The sequence below is a fragment of the Nyctereutes procyonoides genome, unplaced genomic scaffold (genome assembly GCF_905146905.1).
Source record: "Nyctereutes procyonoides isolate TBG_1078 unplaced genomic scaffold, NYPRO_anot_genome, whole genome shotgun sequence".
NCBI classification, from domain to species: domain Eukaryota; kingdom Metazoa; phylum Chordata; class Mammalia; order Carnivora; family Canidae; genus Nyctereutes; species Nyctereutes procyonoides.
Window position 1 is genome coordinate 33,867,585 of NW_026575142.1, and position 25,962 is coordinate 33,893,546.

At 39.8% G+C, this 25,962-nt stretch overlaps 1 protein-coding gene across 2 annotated transcripts in view; it reads left to right on the forward strand.

Annotated features, from left to right (window-relative positions):
• The first annotated feature begins 9,337 nt into the window (after window positions 1-9,337).
• Window positions 9,338-25,962, forward strand: part of CTNND2 (catenin delta 2) — a 918,117-nt gene continuing 901,492 nt past the window's right edge. For both annotated transcript variants that reach the window (XM_055308537.1, XM_055308538.1), the window contains exon 1: window positions 9,338-9,646. In XM_055308537.1, the coding sequence (XP_055164512.1) occupies window positions 9,610-9,646 (37 nt within the window). In that variant the 5' untranslated portion in view covers window positions 9,338-9,609. The remainder of the gene's footprint in view (window positions 9,647-25,962) is intronic.

The window sequence follows — 25,962 nt, forward strand, 5'->3', positions numbered from 1 at the left end:
AAGTTTTGATATGTATCATTTACGTGAAAACAACAACTTTCTTAGATTTTGAAATAATATAGATTAAGTTCCTAACAGAATGACTTTTCTATTTCTTTTTAGTTATTTATTATTGTTATTATTTTTTTAGAGATGGAGAGAGAGAGAGAGGAGAGGGGAGGGGCAGAGGGAGAAAGAGAATATTAAGCAGGCTCCATGCCCAGCCTGCAGTTCAATGTGGGGCTCAACACCACAGCCCTGAGATCATGACCTGAGCTGAAATCAAGAGTCGGATGCTTAACCGACTGAGTCACCCAGGTGTCCTTAGTTATTCATTTCTGATTTAATTCCACTGTTGTCTGAGAATTTACTCTCAATGACTCTAATCATTTCAAACTTGCTATGGCGTGCTTTATAATACAGCATATGGTTGGCTTTGTCAAATGCTACCTGTGCACTCAATATTTTGTGTGTAACAGATTATGTGAAACTTATTCTTAAAATTAACTTCAGTCATATTTTTTGAATTTATAATTCCAAGTGGATTATTTCTCATAGATTCCAATTTTCAGGTGAATTTCTCTAGCCACTTAAGTTTTTTTCCCTATGCCCTCCTACATTCTCATACTCTCTTGAACATATGATTATTACTTTAAATTTGTAAAGCATATGCTAATTCCAATATCTGAATTACCTGTGGGTCTATTTCTATTATATATTTATTGGTTAGCTATTGGTCATTTGTTCTTATCCCCACGTAACAAATTTTATGTTGGGCCCTGTACATTAACAAATTGTGGAAGTTTGCCTGAAAAGGTTCACTTTTTCCTGTTAGGTACATAGATGACTAGGTCACATTTAATCTAATCAAAGACTTAGCTGAATTGAACTGAAGCAATAGTATTGACAAATGTCCATCTATCTCTTTTTCCCCAGCTCTTAGGGAACAAGCTTCTAGGGATTTTAACTGAGCACCTGATGGGTTACCCAAGGCCGCTATCTCAGGAAAGTCTTGAATGCAAATGCTTTTCTTCTCTGTAAAGCAAGACTATTAAAATTATATTCTGATTTTCAGAGGCCTTTTACTTAGCATTTTAGCCCTGTGTAGCTTCAGAAATTAGCAAAATTTTGAAAGGAAAACCAGCCATGTGTCAGCTTCAATTCTCTGCTCCTCCCTTCTCACTGGGATCTTGCTCAGTTTCAATTTGAAGCCCTATGAGACCAACAAAACCTCTACTGGCATCTGTGTCTCAAACAGTGGCCCTCTGCCCAGGAAAAAGAGTCAAAACTCAGCCTCTTTCACTGCATCGAAAATTGGCAAAGATTCTCGGGGAAAGAGGAGATATACAATGTCAGTTCAAAGCCCACATCCTTTTCTGCCTGGAATCTTGGCTCCTCTAGTCCTTTTAGCTTCAGCAGATTTCTGATATTTTTGAGGAATATTTTTGTTCTTTGTTCAAGAATTCTATTTATTTTTAGCAGAAGCATGGGGCTGCCACAAACTATCCCATTCTACCCAGAAATAAGAGTCTGGTTTATTTTTCAATTGAGATGTTTATAATGTCAAATAATTTGAGAAAATAATCTGCACTAAACCTTTATTTATCACGGGAGAAATTTTGTAATAATGGCCAAAATGTATAACATGGAAAATTGGCTGTATAAAGAATGATCTAACCTTAGAGTAGGAACATATAGTCATGAAAGACGGAATGGAAAAATTACAGAAAATTATATTTCTGTATAATAATTTTAACTGAATAAGAGGATGTTTACTTGTGGATTACATTTAAAGCAAACTGTTTTGGTTCTGGTGCTGAGATTATAATTTTTAAATAATTTTCTGCATTTTCTAATTTATAATTGAGAATTTATTACTTTCACAATAGCAAAACTAAATGTTCATCCATATATTTATACAAACATAATCAATTATTTGGAAGGTTCCTTAAGAAGTCCTCATTCCTGACCCTATTGAAAATATGAAAATAAAATGAATGTGAATGCAAGAAACACAAAATATAGCTAGTCATGTACATGTTCCATGTGCATGGAAAAAATCAGATATAAGAATTATTGGAGGGATCCCTGGGTGGCGCAGCGGTTTGGCGCCTGCCTTTGGCCCAGGGCGCGATCCTGGAGACCCGGGATCGAATCCCACGTCGGGCTCCCAGTGCGTGGAGCCTGCCTATGTCCCTCTGCCTCTCTCTCTCTCTCTCTCTCTCTCTCTCTCTCTGTGTGTGTGACTATCATAAATAAATAAAAATTAAAAAAAAAGAATTATTGGATAACATTATTATCAACAGATAAACCAAATTGATAAATTGTACAGAACAGCCATACAAGGTAAACAGCACACTTTATAAAACAGTATGCTTTACAAAGCACGTAAAGAAATACACCATCATGAAATACAACAGAAAGGAAAGCCACTTGACGTGGTGTGGATGATATGCATCTGTGAACTCCCAAAAACTCAGTGAAAACAGTAATCACAACCAGTGTACAAAATGAAGATCAGTGTAAACTCCTGTCACTAGTCTGTAAGATATAACTATTTGCATATGAAAGTAATTCGTTGATGCTGCTTAGGAAAAAATGAATACGAAAAGTATTCATCAGCAATGTGGTATTGCCTCTGTGTCTTGATGAGCAAGTAAGATATGTGCAATCAGATCACACGAGTTCCTTGGTATAGCAGGAAAGTCAAAACAGCAGAAGTAAGAGGGCATTTTAATGTCATCACTAATATTAACCGTAAATTGTGAATTGCTCACTATGTGCCAGGCATGATGCCTTTTTCTTAACCATCAATTGATTCACTATTTCTCACAACAATCTGAGAGGAAAGACTTTGCTTATTTTATAGGTAAGAAATGGGAAATTTAAGAATTTTGATGAGAAAATTGATGTCAGAAAATGTGCTCTATACACCTTGAGAGTAAAATTAAACTGAATGCAAAGGAGTTATTCACCTTTGGAGATAGTATAAAAAGTAATTCAGTCACATAGGGAGAACTCAAAGCTTTGAACTGACTTCATTTATCAGTAATGATACAAGTCTCATCTTATACCATTCACTGATATATCTTCTAGCATATGTGATTTGAGCATACTCATGTACTCATTTCAATAAAAAAATAAATTTCATAGAATATATATTGTGAGGGAAATAAAGTGACACAGCTCTAGTGAGCAGAGGAGAGTGATTACAGAAAATGTTAAGTGTCAGAGATTGTGTTCGGCGGCACGTAATAGAAACCAGCTACTAAGGCTTGACAAATAAAGGCTTATTTTTATCCCAAATAAGCTCAGGAAGTGCAAGTCCCAAGCTGTTGGTTGTGTGGTTCTAGGAAACTTTCAGCATCCTGGGCTTTTTCTATCTTAGGCTCAGCCACCTTTTATGTGTGGCTCTTCTCATGGAGAGTTCCTAGTTGTAATGTGGCAGGTCCAAGTCCAGCCTGCAGTGTGCATTTCAGAGTAGAGGAAGAAGGAAGGAAGCAGTAGTCAAGAGCCCCCCATTCACAAAAGCAAACCATTCTCTAAAACCTTCATCAGACCCTTATGTTTGTCTGACAGATTACACATAGCAGCAAGAGAGGCTGGTAGTGACAGCTGGTCACGTGCTGCTTGGAACAAAATTTGGGTCATGTACAACAGGAAGAGAGGGGAGGATAGACACTGGAATGGCAATCAGTGGTGATTTGGCCTTTAACCAAAACATTTCAGCTTAATCAGAAGAGTGAATTGAGGAAGTAGTGGATAAATGAATCTAAAAAGCAAAAAATCAAAGTTCTACAGTAAAACAACACAATAGGATGGTGATGTGGACAAATATTTAGAATTAAGGGAAGAAGCTCAATCTGAGTTTGTAAGACTGAGGAAATAATCAGCATTAATTTGTAGATTCATCCTATGTGTGCAGACGGATTTTGAGACCTGTGCATGTGATTACTATTTTTTACAAGCTACCTGATTCTAAAGAGTTGGTGATAGGAGCAAAGTTTTGTTAATAAATCGTTTTTCTTCTTGGAGCCACAGTATAAGTGATCATAACATATGCTATTGATTTTCTTAAGGGAATCATTTATGTACTTCATCTTAAAGCTACTGACACCCAATGCCCCACTTTTATAACAAATATCATGTAATGCCCACTTTGCTATCCTAAAACGTTTAACTGGTTTTTAAGGACCTATACTATACCTAACCTAAATGTAAAGAAGAAATAAAAGGAAAATTAATTAAAATAAAATATTAAGTTTTCTTTGTGTAAATGCTTAGACACAACTGGGTTGGATAAAGCTAACCTTGCCCCTGTATGTAGCATCACTCTGATGGTAATGACTATAATCATAGACTGACACAGGAATGTTTTTTTCATGAACTGTTGCTCTGAATTTTGTGAACTCAAAATCGGTCAATTTCTGACCAAAACAATGTTAAATCTTTCTGTAATTTATATCATGGGCATTTCCACACAAAAATACTTCTTGTAAACATGCAAAATGGAGTAAAGTTGAAGGCTTATATACTTCTGAAGAGGTTCTTAACACCTGTGGATGACTGTGGCACCCTTTAAAGTCATGAAGGATACAGGCAATTCTTCCTTCTGGAGGATGGTCTCATATTGCAGAATGTTTAGAATGCGTGGCTCATGGCCACCAAATGTTAATGACAATAAAAATATGCCCTTTCACACATTTCTAAAACACTTTCTAAGGAGGCTGTAATGATTCCATTAAGAATCATTAACCTAGATGCCAGGTGTAAAAACTTGAAGTTTTGTTGATGAATTTAATACTAAATCAGCTCTATCTTAAAACATATCTAGAAAGACTGGATGCATTTGATAAGAACTCCCCTGTTCCATTCTTTGGATCTTATTTTATGCAGTTGTTTCTTCCTATTTCTGTCTATAGGCCTCAAGCTGGTCAATCTGGAAAGTCAGTTTCTTCATTCACTAGAATAAGCTCATTAAATCTATAAACATTGCCAGTAAGTTAAATGATAGCATAAAATGTATTCCTCCTTGCTGCTAATATTTGTTTTCAAGATTCTGTGCCCAGCTCCATCATTCAATGTCTTCTTCCTGCATATGCAATTTGTCAATGCCTGTTGACTTAGACTTCTGGATCCACTGTCCATTAATGATCAATAATGCTTGACCTTCTCGTGCCTGACCAGTCTACATTGGACTTAGATGTTTTGGTACAGCTTGTGACTTTTGATACAGGTAGGGGCCTTCAGCGGACACCTCATGGTCTATGAATCTTTCATTCATTCTGACTCCTGCTTCCATTATATCTATAAGAACTCTAGCTTTCACCAAACACACCCTCTATATCCCTCTCATTGCTCTGCTTCAGTGTTTAGAGTCTTCCCCTCATGATGCTACCTCTGTCCTGGCATAAAAAACAAAATCCCTTGAAGAGGCAAAAAACAATGAGAAAACATTGAAGAAAAGGAATTGAACAAAAAATCATCAATGCCCTAAAGCATATAAACAATTGGAAAGAAATAACAGTATTTGGTGGTTGTTACTTCCTCATTGTGCTTCCTTTTATCTCTTATCCCATGACCCTGAATTATGAACAAGGACAGGGATCTGTCTTATTGTTCGCTATTGAGTCTCCAAATTTTGCCCAGTGTCTGAACCACAACAGACATTCAAAAATCTGCTGATAAATGAATGAATAATATCATCACGAGTAGCACTACCAAAAAGTAGTTTGTATGAGAGTTTGAAGCTGCAAATCAAGCTGTGAAATGATCCAGACATCGATCTTAACTAGAGTGGTTAAATCAAATCAGTTAACTACTTTGAAAGCCTTTAAAACCAGAATACCTTTGTCAGGTAACAAATGCGTATCTTCCATGATCAGCAATAAGCAGTGTTTACTAGCCCCACAAATATGTATATATAACGTATATAATGACGCTACTTCTAAAATTCTAAAGAATTTGATTTAAAATTTGAATTGTAAATTTTAAAAAAAGAGCGTCATTACTTACCCTATTTAAATGCTGGACAGCAAGGCAGCCTGGGTGGCTCCGCAGTTTAGCACCGCCTTGGCCAGGGGCCTGATCCTGGGGATCTGGAATCAAGTCCCACCTCGGGCTCCTTGTGTGGAGCCTGCTTCTCCCTCTGCCTGTGTCTCTGCCTCTCTCTCTCTCTCTCTCCGTGTCTCTCATGAATAAATAAATAAAATCTTAAAAAAAATGCTAGACAGCAAATAGATAAATGAATAAATGCTAGATAGCAACAACAATCACATAGTTTAATTTTCCAACTTAAGAAATTTCCATTTGTTTATCAATGGGTAATTCACTTAGAAAATACAGGAATATTATCTTTCTATTTAAGCCTCAACAACAAAATATAGCGCTATATTTAAATTGCTTTGACTAAAACATTGCACTCTCATAAGATTAGCATATTTTGGACTATAAAATACAATATGTGCCTTTATAAAAATATTTTGAATTATTGGGTTTCATGCTTAGCAATTAAGTAAAAGTTCCATATGAACACATATTTGTATCAAATTTTGAAAAGTGATTTGAAAAATCAAGAGATATAGGTATGATTTCTGTATCTTATAGCTCTTTTGATACATAAACAGAAAAAACACAATAAATATCTCATTTAGTGTTGGGTGCTGTAATTTGAAAATAATAAACTAGTAATTTTCTGGTCTCCTAGTGAATTAGGGGATTTGGAACATTCCTTTTACAGGAACTTTCAGAAGCAAGAGGCAAAAGATGGCAGCAGTGAGTCGTTCGAAGATCTAACACTACACATGATCGTTTTACTTTATATTTCAGTATTATCTAATTGTGCATTTAATAATATCTTCAGTTACAAATTATTTTAGATGAATAGAAATCATAATGTTCCAATGAAGTTGGGCACAGAGCAAGTCAAAGTAGTTCAGGGCATCACTGCCGTTCCTAAATACCCACCTCACCCATGCTCTACAGAAGTTTATAGGGACTGCCTGTGGGTTATTTCCAAGGATTACAGCTAGTAAATAGGATTTTCCATTGTTCATTTCAAAAATAACTCTAAATAACTTTAGAAAATTATTTTCTTAGTTCTATATAGGCATAAAGTATATTTCCCATGGATAATAACAATGCACATACTTTAAATTTAATCCAAAGTGTTACTAACCTCCCTTCAACACCTCCCTCCCATGACTTCCTGAATTACAGGATATGAAGAGGAAGAGGAGTACAGGTAAACAAACAAACGAACGAAAACAGCTTTGTCCCCCCAAAAAAGTCTGACCAGGCAAAGGTGAGACCAGAGCATTTTTTAAAATACAATGTGGCCTAGTGGATATAGTGCTGCTAATTTGTCTTGTACCAAGTACTCCACAGTAATTGAACGGCCTAAGGACTAAAATAAAAAATACTGAAAGTGCTGAAAAATGGCCCTGCGGTGTCTTCTCTCACAGAGGTCAGGAGTATTTAATACGGAGCCGGCTTAACCCTTGAAGCCAGGCCATAGCACTGCTTTGGGAGGTGAGACCAAGACTGTAGATGCATCTCCGGCCCTGGGGTAGGAGGATTAGAAATGAACATTTGCACTGTTGTCAGTAGTCCTTGTCTTAATAAGCTACTCCTTGCATTTATTTCTACCTGTTTAACCTAAAACTTTTTTCCTTTGCGTTTACCTCAAATTATAGTTTAACATACTTCAAAGTATAACAGAGAATAGCTCCGGATAAATATGCAAGTCATTTGGCTTTCTTGGATAATCTCTTCTGACACAAAAGAGGGAGAATCATAAGCCCCCCAAATCCCTCTGATTACAATTTTATGTATTCTTTCACGCTTCGCTGCGTGTCAGAAACCAGTTCTGGGGCGGCGGGGGCGGGGGGGGGGGCGAGTGGAGATCACCATGTCCGCTCCTCTGGGGTGTAACAGGGTCAGGGGTGGGGAGCTGGGGCATAATTAGGAGCATTTGCCCCTGGCCCTGGGCAGGCCGGGCTCCTCCGAATGCCGTGGGGGAGAGCCCCGTCATGATTCCTGAAGCGGGGGGTGGGGTGGGGGGGTGGGCACAGGTGAAGGCCCAGGGGACCTCCTCGGCACATGGCATGGGTCTTGTTTTCTGACAATTCTTTCACCGCTCACTACGGGGATTCTACTCGCTTTCTTTCACAGCAGGGGAGGTACAAGGGATCTCAGGGGAGTCCACGAGCGGTTAAACCATGTGGAGACACAGAAAGCCGGTCTGAAAGTGAAGACGGCAACGCAGGATCTACAGGGAAACTGCAGAGGAGCAGGTGGAGGTTTCCATTTTAGCCTGAGAACGGGGGAGGAGAAGCGAGAGCGGGTGGCGAAGTGCTGAAGCAGGAGACACAGCTGGGGGCAAGGGGAGGAACTCGCGCCCTCTACTCAAGTTCCAGACTGGACAAGGGTCCTTCCCGCAGGAAGTTTATAGACATTCCAGATTCAGAACCACAGGGATTCTGTTTAGGAAGAAAGTCTTTCCATCTGTGGAAAATATGTTCTAAGTGCTGGAGGGGACGAGACTGGACTGGCGCTGTGGGGAAGTGCGCAGACGGGCGCCCTGCCTTGTCTGCTCTAGAACGGGGGGGGGGGTCCCGGAACATCCACCTGCACCCGCGAGCCGGCCCAGGCCCCGTGCCCCGAGGCCCCCGCGCACACCCCAGCTAGTCTAGAACCCGCCCGCCCCGGCCCTCTGTGTGCAGGCTGCCATCTGCCCTCCGCAGTAAGCTGCCCATGCACGGGGACGCTCAGGCCTGCCCCGGGTCCCCTCCAGCTTTCGCCTGCTTGCGAGCCTCCGCCCAGGCCGAGGCCAGGCAGTGCGCTCGCGAGGATGCTCGGCCCTCTCCCAGCCCGCGGCCTCCGCCCCTCTCCCCTGCTGCTGCTGCTGCTGCTGCTGCTGCTGCTGCTCCTGCTGCCGCGAAAACCAGGAGAAGTGGAATGCGCACGGCGAAGCGCAGCGCGGCCGCGGCGGCACTGGGCATGCTCCGCGCCCAGGGCAGGTTTGGGCGGCGCGGCGGACGCTTCCTCACTAGCCGGGCGCCGGAGCCGGCCGCCGAGGCATAGGTGGAGGCTGAGGCTGCCGCGCGCCGCGGGAGGAGCCTCGCCCTCGGCGGCGGCGGCGGCGGCGGCGGCGGCGGCACAGGTGGCGCGGGCCGCGCGCGGGGCGCTGCACGGGAGCGCTCGGCGCGGGGCGCCGCGGCGGCCCCAGGCTCGCGCCCGCGGCGGCAGCCGGCCGAGCGGAGCGGCGGGCGCGGCGGCGGCGGCGGCGGCGGCGGCGGCGGCGGCGGCGGCGGCGCCCGGAGCCCCGAGGAGCCTGGAGGAGCCCACAGCCCGCGGAGCCCGCGGAGCCCGCGGAGCCGGGCAGGGGGCGCTGCGCTCGCCGCGCTCGGAGGGGCCGCCGGGCCGGGCGCCGCGCACTCGCGTCGGGAGCCGCCTCTCCCCCGCGGCGCTCGCCCCTGCTCCCCGCCAGCATCGCCCGTCCCGCGGCCGCGCTCAGACAACAAAAGCGGAAGATGCTGCAGTTGGGCAAGGTCAGGACCTTGCCTTGAAGCCGGGCGGCGGCGCGCTCGCCTTTTCCCGGACTGAGGAGCTGTCGCCGGTGGCGGGTGCATGTTCTCCAGGAAGCAGTCGGGCGCCGCGCCGTTCGGTGAGTGGCTCTCGCTGGGCTGCCGGGGCCGGGCGCATCCTCCTCCTCGGCGCCGGTGGGGGTTGGTCCCGTGCTCCCGGCCGGCGGCTGCCGCGCGGTCCCGCCAGCCGGGGGAGGATCACGATCGCGCCCGGTCCGCGCTCGGGAGACGGCTCTGCCTGCACGGGGGCCGGGGTTAGTGCCTTTCTCGGAGCGGTTAGCGAGTGGCCCTGGCGTGCTCCCCTCCCGCCGCCCTTCTCCGCCGGAGGAGACGTATATAGGGCAGCACCGACAGTACTGCTCCCCGCCACCTTCAAGAACATACCCGTTGCCTTCATGACGTCCCTGGTACACGGAGAAGACGGGGTGGGGGTGGGGAGGACTTCCCTCTAGTCTTTTGCCCTTATGTTCAATGTCATTACGATGTTTGGCTAGAACAAAATGGAAATACTTAGTCATATGCGTCCATGGCCGTTTCTTCGGTCTCCTGCTGCTTGCCAGACCCAGAGCCCCTTTGGTCTATATTTAGCGGTTTCAGAGGAAGCCTTTTCCGCCGGATTCACAGGTTTCGGGGGCTTCTGCGTCCTGACAATAGATAGCGAGGCTCTGGAAAGCGCCGCCTGAAACCCAGGTCTGGAACGCTGTGCATGTGTGTGGGAGATTGCGACGCGATATTTGGGTGATCGGTAATTAATGGCTGAAAGCAAAGCTGCTTTTCCTTTTCACCGACCTTCCTCTTATTCTGGTGTGTGATGTGTTTGCATCGATTGCTGCTCAGCTGGTTGGAGCCACTACGTTCAGAATTAAGTCACTAGAGAGGTGATGCAGCTTCCCAGGTCGTGTGGTAGGGAAACAGTCTTAGGGATTTTGGGTGTGTGTGTGTGTGTGTGTGTTTCCAACAAAGAACAGCTACTTCCAGAATGCCTAAAGTTGTGTTGAGATGTACGTGGAGGGAAGTGAAGGGTGTGGAAACACAGAAAAAGAGGAGCAGGTTGTGATTCCAAGCTGTTTTGTTCCCCTTGTGTGCTTGGGTTGATCTGATCTGATTTGCTTTGGCCCTGAAAGGTGTTGTTAACATGCATGCCTAATGTCATCAAGCAAATATGTTGGTGGAGAAAAGGGATATGTTACAAGCATACTGTTGGGCCTGGCATGCATAGATTTTCACTTTTCGGAACTATATGACCAATATTTAAGATGCTTGCAATTTTCTGCACCGACTTCGATGAAAATAGGGAGCTGGTCACACTACCCAGGAGTTGTCTCATTGTGCATCTTTCCATCAGCTCGGCTGCGTCCGGTGGTAGACCAGTTCCTCTCTTGGCAGTTAGTAATTCACCTCCAGGATTAAAAGGCTTTCAGGCTGCACCACTTCTAAAATCCCACGGAGGAGTGTTTGATAAGACTCGGGTTGAATTACAGGGATGAACCTGGGCATGACATGGGGAGCTCGGTCCCTGAGAAGTATGACACGTAGGGGCGGGCATCCTCCAGTGTGGACTGGATGCTTTAAACTGCCCTAAATTCTCTTTGCCACATGCAGAATCCATTTTTAATGTTTTGGGGAAAATGTTAAGTGGCATCCTTACTGCCCTGTGGGTCACAGGATCTCAGGACTTGGATGAAGATGCTTGCGTTTGGAGTTAGATGGTGAGATTTGGGAGGCCTGTAATTACACAACTAGCAAGTCTCAGTGTTGCAGGAAGGCTAGCAAGCTCCATACGGCTTGAGTTAACTGAACAGTGTGATTGATTAGCTCTACCTATATTGTGTTAGTTTCAGCTTATTCACATCTAGGAAACTTTCCAAGAGCACTTTGAACACACTGTTGTGCTTGCTGCCTTGTTTTAATATAAAATTTCTTTCAAAAAGAAGCAATAAATGGGGTAGACGTTCATTTTTCTTTATTCCTTTTGAGTCTACTGTTGAGTTTTAAACATGATACTTAAAGGACTAGTAGACACTGTTCTGTGCTTATGTGTGTATGCAGAGAGCAGCTGATGAGCATGAGCAGCACTATATGTGTTGTATATGTGAGTTTTATGTCATATTGTGGATTGAAAATGATAGTACCTGATTGAATGGCAATTGTAGTAAGTACATGAGGTTGTTGCCCTAATAAAATTGTCATAGTCTTGCAGAAAGGAGTTATTTAATTTCGTGAATGTTTGTGTAGTTGTACAACCTAATCATTATAGATGTCACTAATGTTTTCATTGTTTGTAATAAAAGTCATGCACTGTCAAATTACAATATTTCCATCAACTTCACATCTTCCACAGTAGAATACAAGCCAAGTCTTTCTCCCAGTGAAATGGTTCATCAGGGAGAAAATGAAATTCAAATGAAATTAGTTGGAAAATGCAATTTATAGTTTTGTTAAATAATTTCTAAGAATAATGTCACTTTCATAATGACCTTTAAAATTAAAAATGAAGTTACCATATTCTCAAATATAACATTACTTTTGACATATAATTATAAAGGTAGTGCTCTCCTGAACATAAGCTTTGTCATAAGTGTTATGTGAATGTAGGTGAAAAGTTAATTTGAGTGGGAACAGTTCATGATACTTGTTGCTGGCTTCAAGTTTATCTGATTATATGCCAGAGCAACAGCTTTTTGTATTAATGTAAAATATTAAATGTGTCATAGATAAATAGTTTCTATCCCATTGTCTGCCAATCTAGCCTACTGATTAATAAACTGCCTGGTTCGGTTTAATGAATCTAATTATGTTCAAAAACAGTAACTCAATTGAACAGCAATAAAAAATAAATTTATTATTAAAAAAAACAGTACCTCTTAACAAAGGAAAGTCACAGAAGTATTTTATCCTCCTGTGCTTTTAGTCCATTAAAAATGTGAAGACTCGTAACAAAAATGTGTAGTTATGACACTTCCAGTTGTTTATCTTTTGATCACTGAGCTGTTAAGTATGATCTCAAGCTCCATATCTCGGATAACTGTTTTGTAGGAAATGTCTTAGCTATATTAGGATATTGAAATTATATTCTGTATCAGTTAGTTTTTGAAAAATTACAAACAGTGCTTCCTAGAAGCTTTTCATCTTAGAAACATATTCACATGTATCCCTTGGTGAGGTTCCTGAAAGTTATCTGTAAAATGAATTACATCTATTGAAACTTATTATTCCATTAATTGTCATTTCCTGTCAGAAATATATTTCTAGAGAAAAAAGTTGGGTTCTGACCCACAATAAATATATATATATATATATATATATATATATATATATATATATATGTATATATGTGTGTGTTTGTATAACCATATCCTATCCTATATATTATATATAAAATACGTATGTAAAATGAGATATGTTTATATCATAGCATGATACTATTTGGGATTCTGCTTTGTGTAGGTGCAGACAGAGATATGGAGAGAGTGCTGGCTTTGGGTGGATCCCAGCTCTGTCTCTTCTTTAGCTGTGACGTTGGCCATTTATGTGTTACTTAGACCTTAGTTTTTTGTTGGTTGGTTGGTTGGTTTTTAGCAGTAAAATGGGTACAAAAGGATAGAATATCTGAGGAGATTTATTTCAGGATTAATTGAAAGTGTAAATGGCTTGTAAATTATAAACATTTGCGTAGACACAAGAGATCTGTATCTGCATGTTAAGATGGGTACTTATTTTTTACTTATTTATTTATTTTTATAAATTTATTTTTATTGGTGTTCAATTTGCCAACATATAGAATAACACCTGGTGCTCATCCCATCAAGTGCCCCCCTCAGTGTCCGTCACCCAGTCACCCCCAGAGTCCCCACCTCCCCTTCCACCACCCCTAGTTTGTTTCCCATAGTTAGGAGTCTCTCATGTCCTGTCTCCCTCTCTGATATTTCCCACTCATTTTTTCTCCTTTGCTTTATTTATTTCACTATTCCCTTTCACTATTTTTTATATTCCCCAAATGAATGAGACCATATAATGTTTGTCCTTCTCTGATTGACTTATTTCACTCAGCATAATACCCTCCAATTCCATCCACGTTGAAGCAAATGGTGGGTATTTGTCGTTTGTAATGGCTGAGTAATATTCCATTGTATACATAAACCACATCTTCTTTAACCATTCATCTTTTGATGGACACCGAGGCTCCTTCCACAGTTTGGCTATTGTGGACATTGCTGCTATAAACATCGGGGTGCAGGTGTCCCGGCGTTTCATTGCAAGATGGATACTTATGCTTCATTTGTGTATTATTAAATATGTTATATAGGCCTCTCTCTATCAAAGGCTATTAAATGTATATATTCTCTCCCTACTCCTATTGTAATGTTACTTTATTGTGCAGATTTGCATATTAGGTATATCAAGTTTTCTAGTCTACAACATACCAGTCCTTTACATATTAAAATATATATTAGTTAAGCTAAAAGAGAAGTAAATTATATCTCCCGGCACCATTATTTTTAAAAAAGATGCCAATCAAAGAGTCAGAAATGATAAAATTTTGATATTCTCTATTAGTGTTGTATACTATTCACCTGGTTAATATTAAGTTTTCTACAAGATTCATACAAAGAATATTATAGATAGTTGAAGAAACACGGCCTCCCTTTCTGTGAGGTCACATATTAAACCTGTGCTCTGTTTGGAACCACAGGGCATGAATCCCAGCATAATAGCAATGTAACAAAAAGGAAAGAAACCTTAAAAGGTTAAATTTATTCTTTAAAGAGAAGACCCACTCCCCCCATTAAAAATCAACTTTTTGAAGTGAAAGTGTGTGTACTGGTACCTTTTTGATAATAAATAGTAATTTTCACTTGTTTTCTTACTCTGGGTACCTTCAGTAAAGAGCTTAGCTCCTGTGGGTTTGATTATGCCCAGCTCCTACAAAGAAAAACCATGAACTTTAGCAACATAATTTTTATAATAATAATGTTTGGATATATCTTAAAATTTGTTATGGAATGTGACCTGTGTAACAAGAGACTAATTTATCTTAAGTCAAAAAAACATTTTGACAATAAATACGGTTATTTATATTCAAATTTATGTGTTCTTGTGGGAACTCTAATTGTAAGTTACCAGAGTAAAATACATGTTATAATAAGACCTCCCTGTTTTTTGGCTCAACATAAGCAGTGATCCAAGTATGTTTGGTTAAATATAAGTGTCAAAATTTCCACAAATTTTGTATGATACAGATATATTACTAAGTGAGATGCTTAATTTCTAGCATTAGATGATGGAGAATAGATATAATTTAATTCTGTCATCACAGGACCTTGGCCTTCCTCTCTTCCTGCAGGACAGAGCTGATCTGAGCCCTAGAGCCTAGCCTTGTCTCTCTGTAGGCAGAAAGATCTCTAGAGGAAGAAGCAAGGAACTAGCCAAGGTGCTTCCTTTATTTTTCAGAAACAGAGAAAGTGAGGGGTTGGAGGGAGGCCAGAATATCACATGAATTAAGTTCCCTTTACCTGGAAAAAATATCAGAAGTAGGCAAGAAGTGTGCCTCATTGACATGGTTTATAAAGAATTCTGGTTGTAGAATTCTTAATATAATAGCTTCCATAGTATTTTGCTTAGAAGTTGAGCTCTTTAAATATTTTATGGTATTTTGACACTGTATCAGAAATTATCAGGGGAGTGTCTAATGCCTTGGCTGATTTATAGAGAGTACGGTCCATGAAATTCAGCTGATTTATGTATTACCAACTTTAAAATAACTCATTCTCAGTGTTTCCTCCCTACTCTCCATGTTAGACTTTGCCAATAATTGGATGGCCTTGTAAGTGGTAGGAATTGGGCATAAAAGGGACAGTGTCAAAATTTGACTTCCCAAACTATATATAAATAACGATCCATGTGAACTGTTATCTATAAGGTACTTTCTATCCCAGTGTAGATAATTTAAGTTTGGTTGGCATTTAATGTTTTAACTTTTAATAGGAGCAATAACGGACTCTGTCAAGAAAGAAGAAAAAAGTGAATTTCTAAGTTTTATTTGAATCCGAGCATGACTACTCAACCTTAAAAAAGCTCACTTCTTAAAATAAATTTTATTCTTCTTTCTCAAATATTTTGTTTGGACTTTCAAACATTAGAGTAACCTAGCAGTCATTACTTTCAGTAATGCAATAATTTAATTTCCAAGAAGAGCAACTTTTTTGGCAGCAAACCAACTCTACCAAATACAAAAAAGCCAAAATTCAGCCTCTTGTCTCTAACACCGCCCTCATTGGTACTGATTCTGGTGTAGATTTTTTGTTTTGTTTTGAGTCACTGTATAAGGAGGTAGAGATTTCCAGAAAAGCAGAAAGGTGAAATGGGCATCATCTGAAAAGTCTCAGAGACAGTAGAAATCATGTCATGTTTACCCAGGTCATGGAAGGTGTCACAGGAAGCCTGGGGCTTGTAGTGTGTGGATCAGACAGTTTGGCTTGAGTTGGGTTCCAAAAGAGTAATAATGTTAAATCCACCATAAATGCATAAATATATTTTGACACCTCTATCCAAAGGAACATGATAACAGTTAGGAATTATCTCTTCCAAGAAACTGGGGAGTGTTTTTAACACTAAGGGTTAAGAAGAAAAGCAAGGCAGTGAATTATATTGAATATGATACCCAGCACACATACCCGTATATACACCTATACAAACACAACATAGTGCTTATGACAGGGTTTCAAGTGTTTTGCTCTTTGTATATTATCTGCCCACCAAATATATAATGGTTTGTTATGTATTACATCATTACACAGAAAAAAGAAAAGCATGCCTTTAAATTTTGAGAAGAATATTATATTTTTGCTTTGGGATAAATTTCATTAATTAGTTGAATGCTTGACTGAAATCAACAACATGCATCCTTTACTGAGTGTCTATTACATATATCCTCTTCAGTGCTACAGCTAGATTTTTTCCATTCTTAAATTCAAGAGATGTATTGAGTAGTTTTAGCAAGTTGGTGTCTTCTTGAGAATGTGCAGCATATTAATGAAATATTTTTCTCTTTTTTGAATATTGTTTTCTTCTTTTATTGCTTTCAAAAGTAATGCATGATCATAAAAATTGAAAATGCAGGAGTGATGAAAGGAAGCTAAGGTTCATACATGATGTGAAGCCACAGAAATGACTCTGTTTTTAGTAGAAATGCTGATCCATATACATTTTTAAATTTAGAAGAGTCCTCATATTCTGTCTTGTTACTGTTTAACATGTAAAGCAGCCTTTTTCATATAATTTGTATTCATTTTTAGTGTCTGTTTTCCATACCTTTATGTAACATCATTTACTTAAATAACTTCCTATTTTGGGACATTGGTGGCATTTTCATTTTTTGGTAGTATATATGATACTGTGATTAAAGCTAAATAGTTTTCATCAGGCTATTTTCTGTAGATTACTTCATAGAACTGAGTGTTTTCAAGGCTGTTGATATATGTTGTCAATGTGTCCTGCAGAAAGGTTATATAATTTACATTTCCTTTGGCAAGAGAGAAGTGTGCCAGTTTTCCCATGATTTTAGCAACTGAGTATTATAATTAAAGACAAAACAAACAAACAAACAAAAACAACCCCCCCAAAGCAACAAAACAAAAACCCAGGCGACACATTCAAATTAGGGGGAAAATTGTGTTTTCCTGTGATTTAATTTTCTTTGCTGTGACTATGGCTGAGGTTAAATATTACATAAGTTTATGATGCATTTGTAATTCTACTGTAAATTGTCTTTTTGTATCTTTTGCATATTTCTCAACTGGTTTATGCTCCATTTCATATTAATTTATATTATTTTTCTAAAGTAGTTATATTATGCTTTGCCGTATTTTATCAGTTTATTTCTCATTTTATTCTTACTTTTAAAGAATAATTCTAAAACTTAATAGTTAAATCTATTCCCTTTTCCTTTTTAAGGGAGCATTCTTTTGGTCGCTGATTTTGTGGGTTTCAGTAGTAACTATGGCAATGGAGCAAATGGTGGAGGGAGTATTTAATAGTCATATCCTGACTTGACTGAGTTCGTATCTCAACTTTTCCTTTTTTTTTTTTTTTTTTTTAGCAAGTGGTTACGTTACTGTTGAGTGCCAATGTTGATAGAGGGAAGATAATCCCTGTGTTTTCAGGTTGTTTTGAAGGCAGATTAAGAGACTGTGGACCTCGGGGTGTCCAGGTAGCTCAATCAGTTAAGCCTCCAACTCTTGGTTTCAGCTCAGATCGTGATCTCAGGATCATGAGACTGAGCCCCGTGTCAGGCTCCATGCTTCATGCAGTGTCAGCTTGATATTCTTTCCCTCTCCCTCCACTTCCACCCCTTCCCCCACTTGCATGGGTGTGCGCTTGCTCTCTCTCGCATAAATAAAACCTTAAAAAAAAAAAGAAACTATGGACCTCATATACATAGCAGAGAACCTAGTATATTTGTGAACCTCCAACATTTTAGCAATCTCTACTGTTAAATAATAAAGATAACACATTTTTTTTCTCTAATTCTGGCCTTTGCTTTCTCCCCATGAAGCATAATTACACACCTGTACTGTCTCAGGACCTGTGTGCGACAGGTCAGGTGTTTGCCACAGCTGGGGCTCACAGGTGGAAGCTCTGCATATGTGCCATAGTCATTCTGTGTGTGGCTGCTGAAGCAGTGTTTCAGGATGTTTGGGAAAAGCAAGTTAGGATGTCATTCTTAAGCAAATATATGATTTTCTACCCTACAGATCTGATATAGATACATACATATATTTCTTTTTTCTAAAGATTTATTTTAAAGAGAGAGCAAGTGGGGGTGTGGTCAGAAGGAGAGGAGAGACAATTCTCAGGCAGACTCTGCGCTGAGCATGGAGCTCCATGGGGACGGGATCCCAGGACCCTGAGATCATGACCTGAGTCGAAGTCAAGTCAGATGGCTAACCGACTGAGCCCCCCAGGTGTCCCCATACATGTATTACTGTATCATATTCTGTGTGTACCCACTGGATACATGTGCCTTTCTCTCTGGTCACCTAGGACTATGTATCTCTCCACCCTCACTCCATACTGATCATCTGTCGTTTTATCATTGATTCTCAAATCCTAGGACCAATAATTGGCACATAGTAAATACTCCATTAATCATGATGGGCTATGTGTAGTCTTGTTCTCATTGTCAAAAGTGGTTCATGAACTAGGATTGGTTTGGTTGCTTTTTGTGGATTTTGGGTACTGGGCACTTCTGAAGGGAATACTAAATTAGGGTTCTGGATTCTGGGATCCACATGATGAAATTGTTTGCTTTCTCCTGTTACCTTGCATTTGTCCCTATTTTGTCATTTGCTCATTGGGATCAACATTTACAGTGTTTTCATGATTGTGATATGATAATAAATGTAAAAATGCTTTGGAAAGCATTATCATGACAAGCCGTTCAGTATAAAATGTATTCCCTGAAATTTGTGATGTGCTTCAAAAGCAGGGTTTTGGTTTTCTTTTTTTGATGAGCTGGAGTCAAAAGATTTTCTTGTCTGTAAAACTAAATGTCTGACCTCCATTATTAATATGATTATGAAATGCTCATTCCCCTACTGGTTGTAAAGATACTGCTATATTCCATGCCATTGGGTATCACTTAGAGGATACCATCACTGGAAGTAATTCCTGTTATTTCTTTATATCACTTCAAAAATTGTTTCATATCAAATTGGCTCCAAAAAAAGTTCTATTTTTTTTCTTTTTGCAAAGATATGTGCTGCTTAAAAGAGTAGTAAAAACGAAGCCCTATTGTTCCTCACGGATTGAAGTCTGTAGAAATGTCCCCAGAATATTATTTTTTCTCATAGTGGGCTGCTGAGTCTGGCGCCTGGAAGGCTTTATCAGAACAGTTTTAGAAGTGTGAACTGTAGCTGCCTTCCATTTTTTGAACATATTTCCTTAAATACTTTGAAGAAGATTTCAGAGAATTCTTATCACTCTAACTGTAGGCTTCCAATAGGATGAAGTCGTGTGTAAAGTTATGAAAAAAACTTTAATTTGTCCCCTATTCTCAAAACTTTTGAAGGAAGTTCAGAAGGCAAGTTCATATCCTCTCAGTGGGTATGTTATTTAGTGAGTAGTGAAGTTTTAGGTACACAAGTGGATATGCTAATCATGGTTTTGCTTGTGCTTGTAGCACTTTCAGAGGCAGCCCCTTTTTTTTTTAATTTAGCTGGAAGATTGTGTGATGAATTATATAGTGATTCTGTGTTTCTCATTGCAACAGTTGAGCGGTTCCTGGGGTGCTGGTAGCTTGTACATGTGAATTCCCCAAAACAAAGAGAGTGTAAGAGGTTATGGGGCAAAAGGAAACTGACCTTTGGGGAAACTGACATCCCTCCTCCCTCCACGAATATGGATGGTAGAGACAGAAGACTGTGTTCTGGTGACCTCTGATAGAGGGCTGAGGGGCTTGTAGCACCCGAGAAGTGTGGAAATTTTAAGAAGTGAGAGGGAACAGGAAGCTTACACTAGTTTTGGCAACACAATTTTTTGATGTGCTGGTCAATTTTTCATTGATGAGTCCATTCAGTCAACAAACTAGGCTGAGGATGAATTTTGAAGAAGCAATATAAAGAGTAGCAAATGACAGGATATTCCAGGCCCAGATCATCTGCCCCGCTCTGAGTGGTTGAGCCATTTTCTCTAGTTGAAGACTAGCTGTATCTATCCTGTCCAAACTTGGATTTCAAGCTCAGGGTGCCATGCTACCTTACTTACTTCAAGTCACTTATATGAAATCCTTCCTTTCCTTCCATGTGCCAACTCTGTTAAAATGCATTCTATGATTGCGACTAAGACTCAAGATCTTCCAGTACTAAACATAAATACTTTACAGTTACACAGTTAAATCATATGAGTTTATGTGGTTTCCTAGTGGCTTGTCAGAATATGCATTTTTTGAGATTTATTTATTCATGAGACACACAGAGAGAGGCAGAGACACAGGCAGAGGGAGAAGCAGGCTCCCTGCGGGGAGCCCAATGCAGGACTTGATCCCAGGACCCCGGGGTCACGCCCTGAGCTGAAGGCAGGCGCTCAACCACTGAGCCACCCAGGCGTCCCAGAATATGCATTTTCTGCCAGTGGTTACCCCTCCAGGATGGCGGGTGATAGAGCTGCAGGTGGGAGAGAGAAGGGTGACAGCCTGATGAAGTTCTGTCTTGAGTTGAACAGGGTGTAGGAGGAGATACAAGCAAAGCTATTCCTTTGAGCTTTATAGCATCTTAGTCATTACAAGCGCTTCCCCATATTTTCTCTTCTGAAAGTGAGGATGAGAGTTTTGAAAACAATTGAACAGATTTTTGAACCAATAGTAGATGTCATTTTTGCTTGTTCTCTGAAGCTCCTTAGCTGATATTCATCTGAGTTTGAATATACATGTTGTTCCTTGTAGGTATTCATCATTTGAGCTAAATGAATGTGGCGGATACAGCATTTGTTGACTATAGACATTTTAAAAATTATTTATTTATTTATCTTTTAGCTCTGACTCAAAGAAGATGCTTTTGAACTCAGAGTTATTTTCAGTTTCTCTCTCTGTCCTTTGTGCTTACACAGCTTGTGTTTGGTGCCCTTGTTTTTTCCTCTTACTTTCTAGAAGGAATCGCTTTGTGGAGTGGGAGGGATTATTGTTTCCTATTTGTTGTACCTTATTAGTTTTCAGTATTCATGGCCACGATTTACATTAAAAAGCTGCCTGTGTACTGTAGGAGTAATGTCAGATTTTCTGCTTCGTAGTTTTCCTGTAGACAGAGCATTGTTACCTGTGTGTTTACCGCTCATGTATCTTTGAAGATGGATATCATTAGGCATTTGGGAAAAGGTAGAACTGCTTGTACACCCGTTATAAGGCAGGACGGTGCAGGCAGGTGGGTTGTCCTGCTGTATGCCTGTGGTGCCCAACACTTTGCAGTGATCCTGGCAGCACGTGGAAAAGTTTGCCATCATCATGTGAAGAAGCTAACCTGCACGTGCATATTAAGCTAAAAAATACAGATGCAGTGTGAGGTTTCAGGTGTTGTGATATGCAGACGTACGGTAGTGTGATGTCGGAATTTGCAGAGCTGTTTGTGCTTCACCACCACAAGATGGTAGAACATTTTGACAGCTGGTCTTGTAGGGTACTGTGAGGCACTGAGTAGGTAATCGGGGGCCGTGCTCAGTGGCACAAATACTCCTAAATCCAAATGTAAGAATATGCCATGATCCCCTCAGTCACGGAAATGAGGGAATGCCTGGTGGCTTGTGTGTTTTGCTGGTGGAAGTACTTCACTAAATGAAAACACTGCATGGGAGTCTTAGCTCAGGCTGCCATAACAAAATACCAGGGACATTTATTTGTTTCTCACGGTTCTGGGGGCCGGGGTGTCCAAGATCAAGATGCCTGCTGATTCAGTTCCTGCGAGAGCTCTCTTCCTGGCTTGCAGATGACCGCGGTCTTTCTGTGTTTTCACATGGCATTTCCTTGTGCATGTATCTTTCTCTCTTCCTCTCCTTTTTTATTTTATTTTCAAATATTTTATTTATTTATTTGAGAGAGCGAGCACACGAGTAGAGGGGAGAGACAGAGAGAGAAGCAAAATCCCTGCTGAGCAGGGAGCCCAACGCAGGGGCTCTAGCCAAGGACGCTGAGATCATGACCTGAGTCAAAGGCAGATGCTTAACTACCTGAGTAACCCAGTGTCCTCTCTCTTCCTCTTCTTATGAGATCTCTAATCCCCTCATGAGGACTTCATCTCATGACCTAATCTAACCCTAATTACCTCCAAAGCCCCCACTCCAAATACCATCATGTTAAAGGAGGTAGGGCTTCAACACATGCAACTTGTGGGGATCCAAACTTTGCATCCATAACAGAGACCACAGGTTAAAACCAGCAAGGTCCCAATGCCCAGGAAGGCCCACTCTGGTGGCAGATTTGGGGTGTTTGGTATTGCAGTGGTCCTTAAGGGAATGGGAATCACTGATTATAATAATCTGGGTCATTATTTAAGGTATTTAAAATTACTTTTTAGTTTACTTTAAACGATTTGCTTTGATTTATAAAAGAGAATGTGACACACAAAGCAATATGATAGAATACCTAGGTACAGATTTCCATATTTATTAACATCTGGCATTCCAAAATTCTTTTTTATAATAGTTAAAAAAATACATGGATGCTCCTCATCTTGATTGAACCTTTCACTTTTTATAACCCTCACTCTTAAAAATACTGATCCCAGCCCCCATCACCTCTCACCAAGATTTCTGTAGCAGGCTCCTAGCCAGCCAGCCTGCCTTTCCTGAGCTTCTTTGAAGTTTATCTCCACAGCAGCCAGAGAGCTCTCTCTGTATCCATCCACTCATATCTTTCCTTTATTTAGGACCCTGACAATGACACAAAGAAAAAAATTCAACTCCTCCCTGTCTTATCTCACCTGCACCCTCTCCCACCGATTTATTAAGTGGCAGCCACTTTGGCCATCTTGTCTCTTGTACACATCTCCCTAAAGTTGTTCCTCTCTTGGTTTTTCACCTAATAATTACTCCCTGTTCTATTTTCCTCACAACATGTGAAAGAACTGGAAATCATCTAATTTATTTATTGGTTTGCAAGCTTATTTTCCTATCTTCCCCCAATAGAATGCAACCCCTTTGAAGGCTGGTCATTAGAAAGACTTTAAAATACCTGTACTGATGTAGAAAAAGTAGGAATGCACAAGGATGAATGCCTACCTGGCTTCAAGTAAATATCTTATATAGGATCATTTTTAATATGTACTAACCATTGAATCATATCACAGATATATGTTGAAATGGGAAGATAGAAGACATCATCTATCACTGAATGAATGTCAGAGACCAATATGATGATTAGTTAGGAAGAGCTGATGCGTTGCCACATGCAGATCTAATATAATGCTTTTACCTACCAGGTCAGCTGTCATGTATTTCCTGGCATTCTCAAGTATTGCAGGCTGTCTTTCAAGGGGAGATTATCTTATAGTAAATAGAATATAAATATGCCAGGAATTTTGTGGCAGGAGGACATTAAACTTACTTTTAGAACAAATAATTAGAACTGTACAAAGTTTACTTTTTCATGGAACAATATTAATCATCTTAAAGAAAGCAGGGAATATGAAACACTGGGAGATATTGATTTAGATAACTTTCAGGATATTCGTTTGTCAAGACATTATCTTAAGAGAAAGCATTGATGAATGTTGGCAAATATAGGAAATATGATCATATGTGATTTTCAGAAGTAGGTTTGTTTTGTCAAAGTGAATTTATATTATGTTCTCCGTTGTATTTAAATTGAAGATACCATCTATGTTTTGGAATATTGTCAACTGAAAGGAAAATAAATTATTTTAAATTAGAGCAGTATTATCTAGATGTTACTCTTGGCATAAGTCCTTGAATGATATATGTTGGAAATTTTGTGACTTGTTTATAAAGAATGCATGTTAATGTGTCAGGGATATGAATTTTTTTTAAACTGCTACATATTAAAATATCAGAAGCCAATTTATGTGACTTCTAGGTGATATTTTAATAATGGCATATTTACTTTCATTTCATCTCATACAGGAAATATCTGTAACTTGGAATTAATATTAACAGAAAAATAAGTTTTTGCTTATAAACTTCTACATCTCACATTTGGACTCTGCTATCACAAAATCCCCTTTCTATTTAAATTAGCTATGCCTTTAGTCAAATGACATCTTTGAAAAATATAAAGCCTCAGTGTAGAAAATTAGCTTAAAGCTATTAAACTAGGGGAGCCTGGGAGGCTCAGTTGGTTGGGTGTCTGCCTTCAGCTCAGGTCATGATCTCGGGTTCTCGGGGATCCAGCCCTGCATCCGGATCCCTGCTCAGCAGGGAGTCTGCTTCTCCCTCTGCCTCTGCCCCTCCCCTACTTGTGTTCTCTCTTTCTCTCTCTCAAATAAATAAAATCTTTAAAAAAGTTATTTAGTGTCACTAGATTGAGGAGGTTTCCTTTTAACTATCAGGAGTATTTTACGTGTTTTTTTTTTTTTTATGTTTAACTTGTTGCTACACTTAAGCAAAAATGTGGATTAAAATGTTTCTCTCTTATTGTATTGGCTACATATATGTGCACCTTTAGCTTTTGAATCTGTCTGTAAATCGTGTCTGACAATAAGTGACACAGTTTAGTTTTGGAGAGCAGTTTGGGAGTTTGTAACAGAATAGGTGTCATCTGCCTTCTTGCCCAGATGCTGGTCTCCTCAGGAGCTGAGTGGAAGCGGCATTCTGGTTCCTTCTCACTGTTTAACTGTTGACATTCAGCATGCTAACAATTTCAGCTTTTGGTTTTGAGTCTTATTCAAGGAGAGAAATGGTACCTTCACCTAATTGTTTACCAAGGGGAGTACATGCCTTGGGAAGGTTTTTATTTATGAGTCATTCTGGGAAATCCAGGCCTCCATTGCTGTATCCTTGAGAGTGTTAGGTAGAACCATGTGAAATTGCTGACATGCAACTTCCTTTCACCTACAAAAATGTCAGTTTAAACCTAATCATTAATCTCATTAATCGAGCTAATTAGTAATCACAAAATAACATGTATACTTTTTTCCAATGCAGTTCACTATTTAGTAGTTTAATAACAAATACGAGATTCAAATTCTCTTGTGCTTTCAAGTACAAAGGGAGATGTGCCAACTCTTGGGTCATGGGGGAAACCACTGATTGGATTAAGGTTGGCCGAGCTGGAAAGAATTAACTTAAATCCCTGAGAAACCTAGAGACCTGTCAGCTGGTGTGTTTGGCCCTGGGGAGTGGGATGCAGGCTGTCACTTTCTGCCATAGACAGTTACTGTTATCTTCATCAATGATTCTATCTCTTTTGTTTTTTTGTTGTTGTTGCTGTTTTTTGTTGTTGTTTTGTTTTGTTTACCCTAGCTCTAAGCTTGTAATTTTGGTTTTTAAGCTATATAGAATTTATTTATTTATTATTTATTTATTTAAAGGACAATGTAAATTAATGTTCTAATGTTTTCATGAGACTCTTTTCTAAGTTTTAATTGATTTTTTGTTCTTGCACTTTAAAATGTCATATGATCATTCTAAATGATGTTAGAATTCATATAAAAATGCCATTGATTTATATAATTGAAACTCCTGAGTCTTGTCCAAATGTTTACTTCAAACTGAATAGGCTGGTAATACTAAATTGAGGGCATTAAAATGTAATTTAGTTTCCAAGAATGTAAGTAAGCAATTTATAAAAAATTGTCAATTAAAAAAATCTATTCTTATATGATAGGTTGAAAATGGCACTTGACTTTTGTGACTTCTTCCCTAAAACCTATAGTCGCAGTCTAATCCTAGGAAA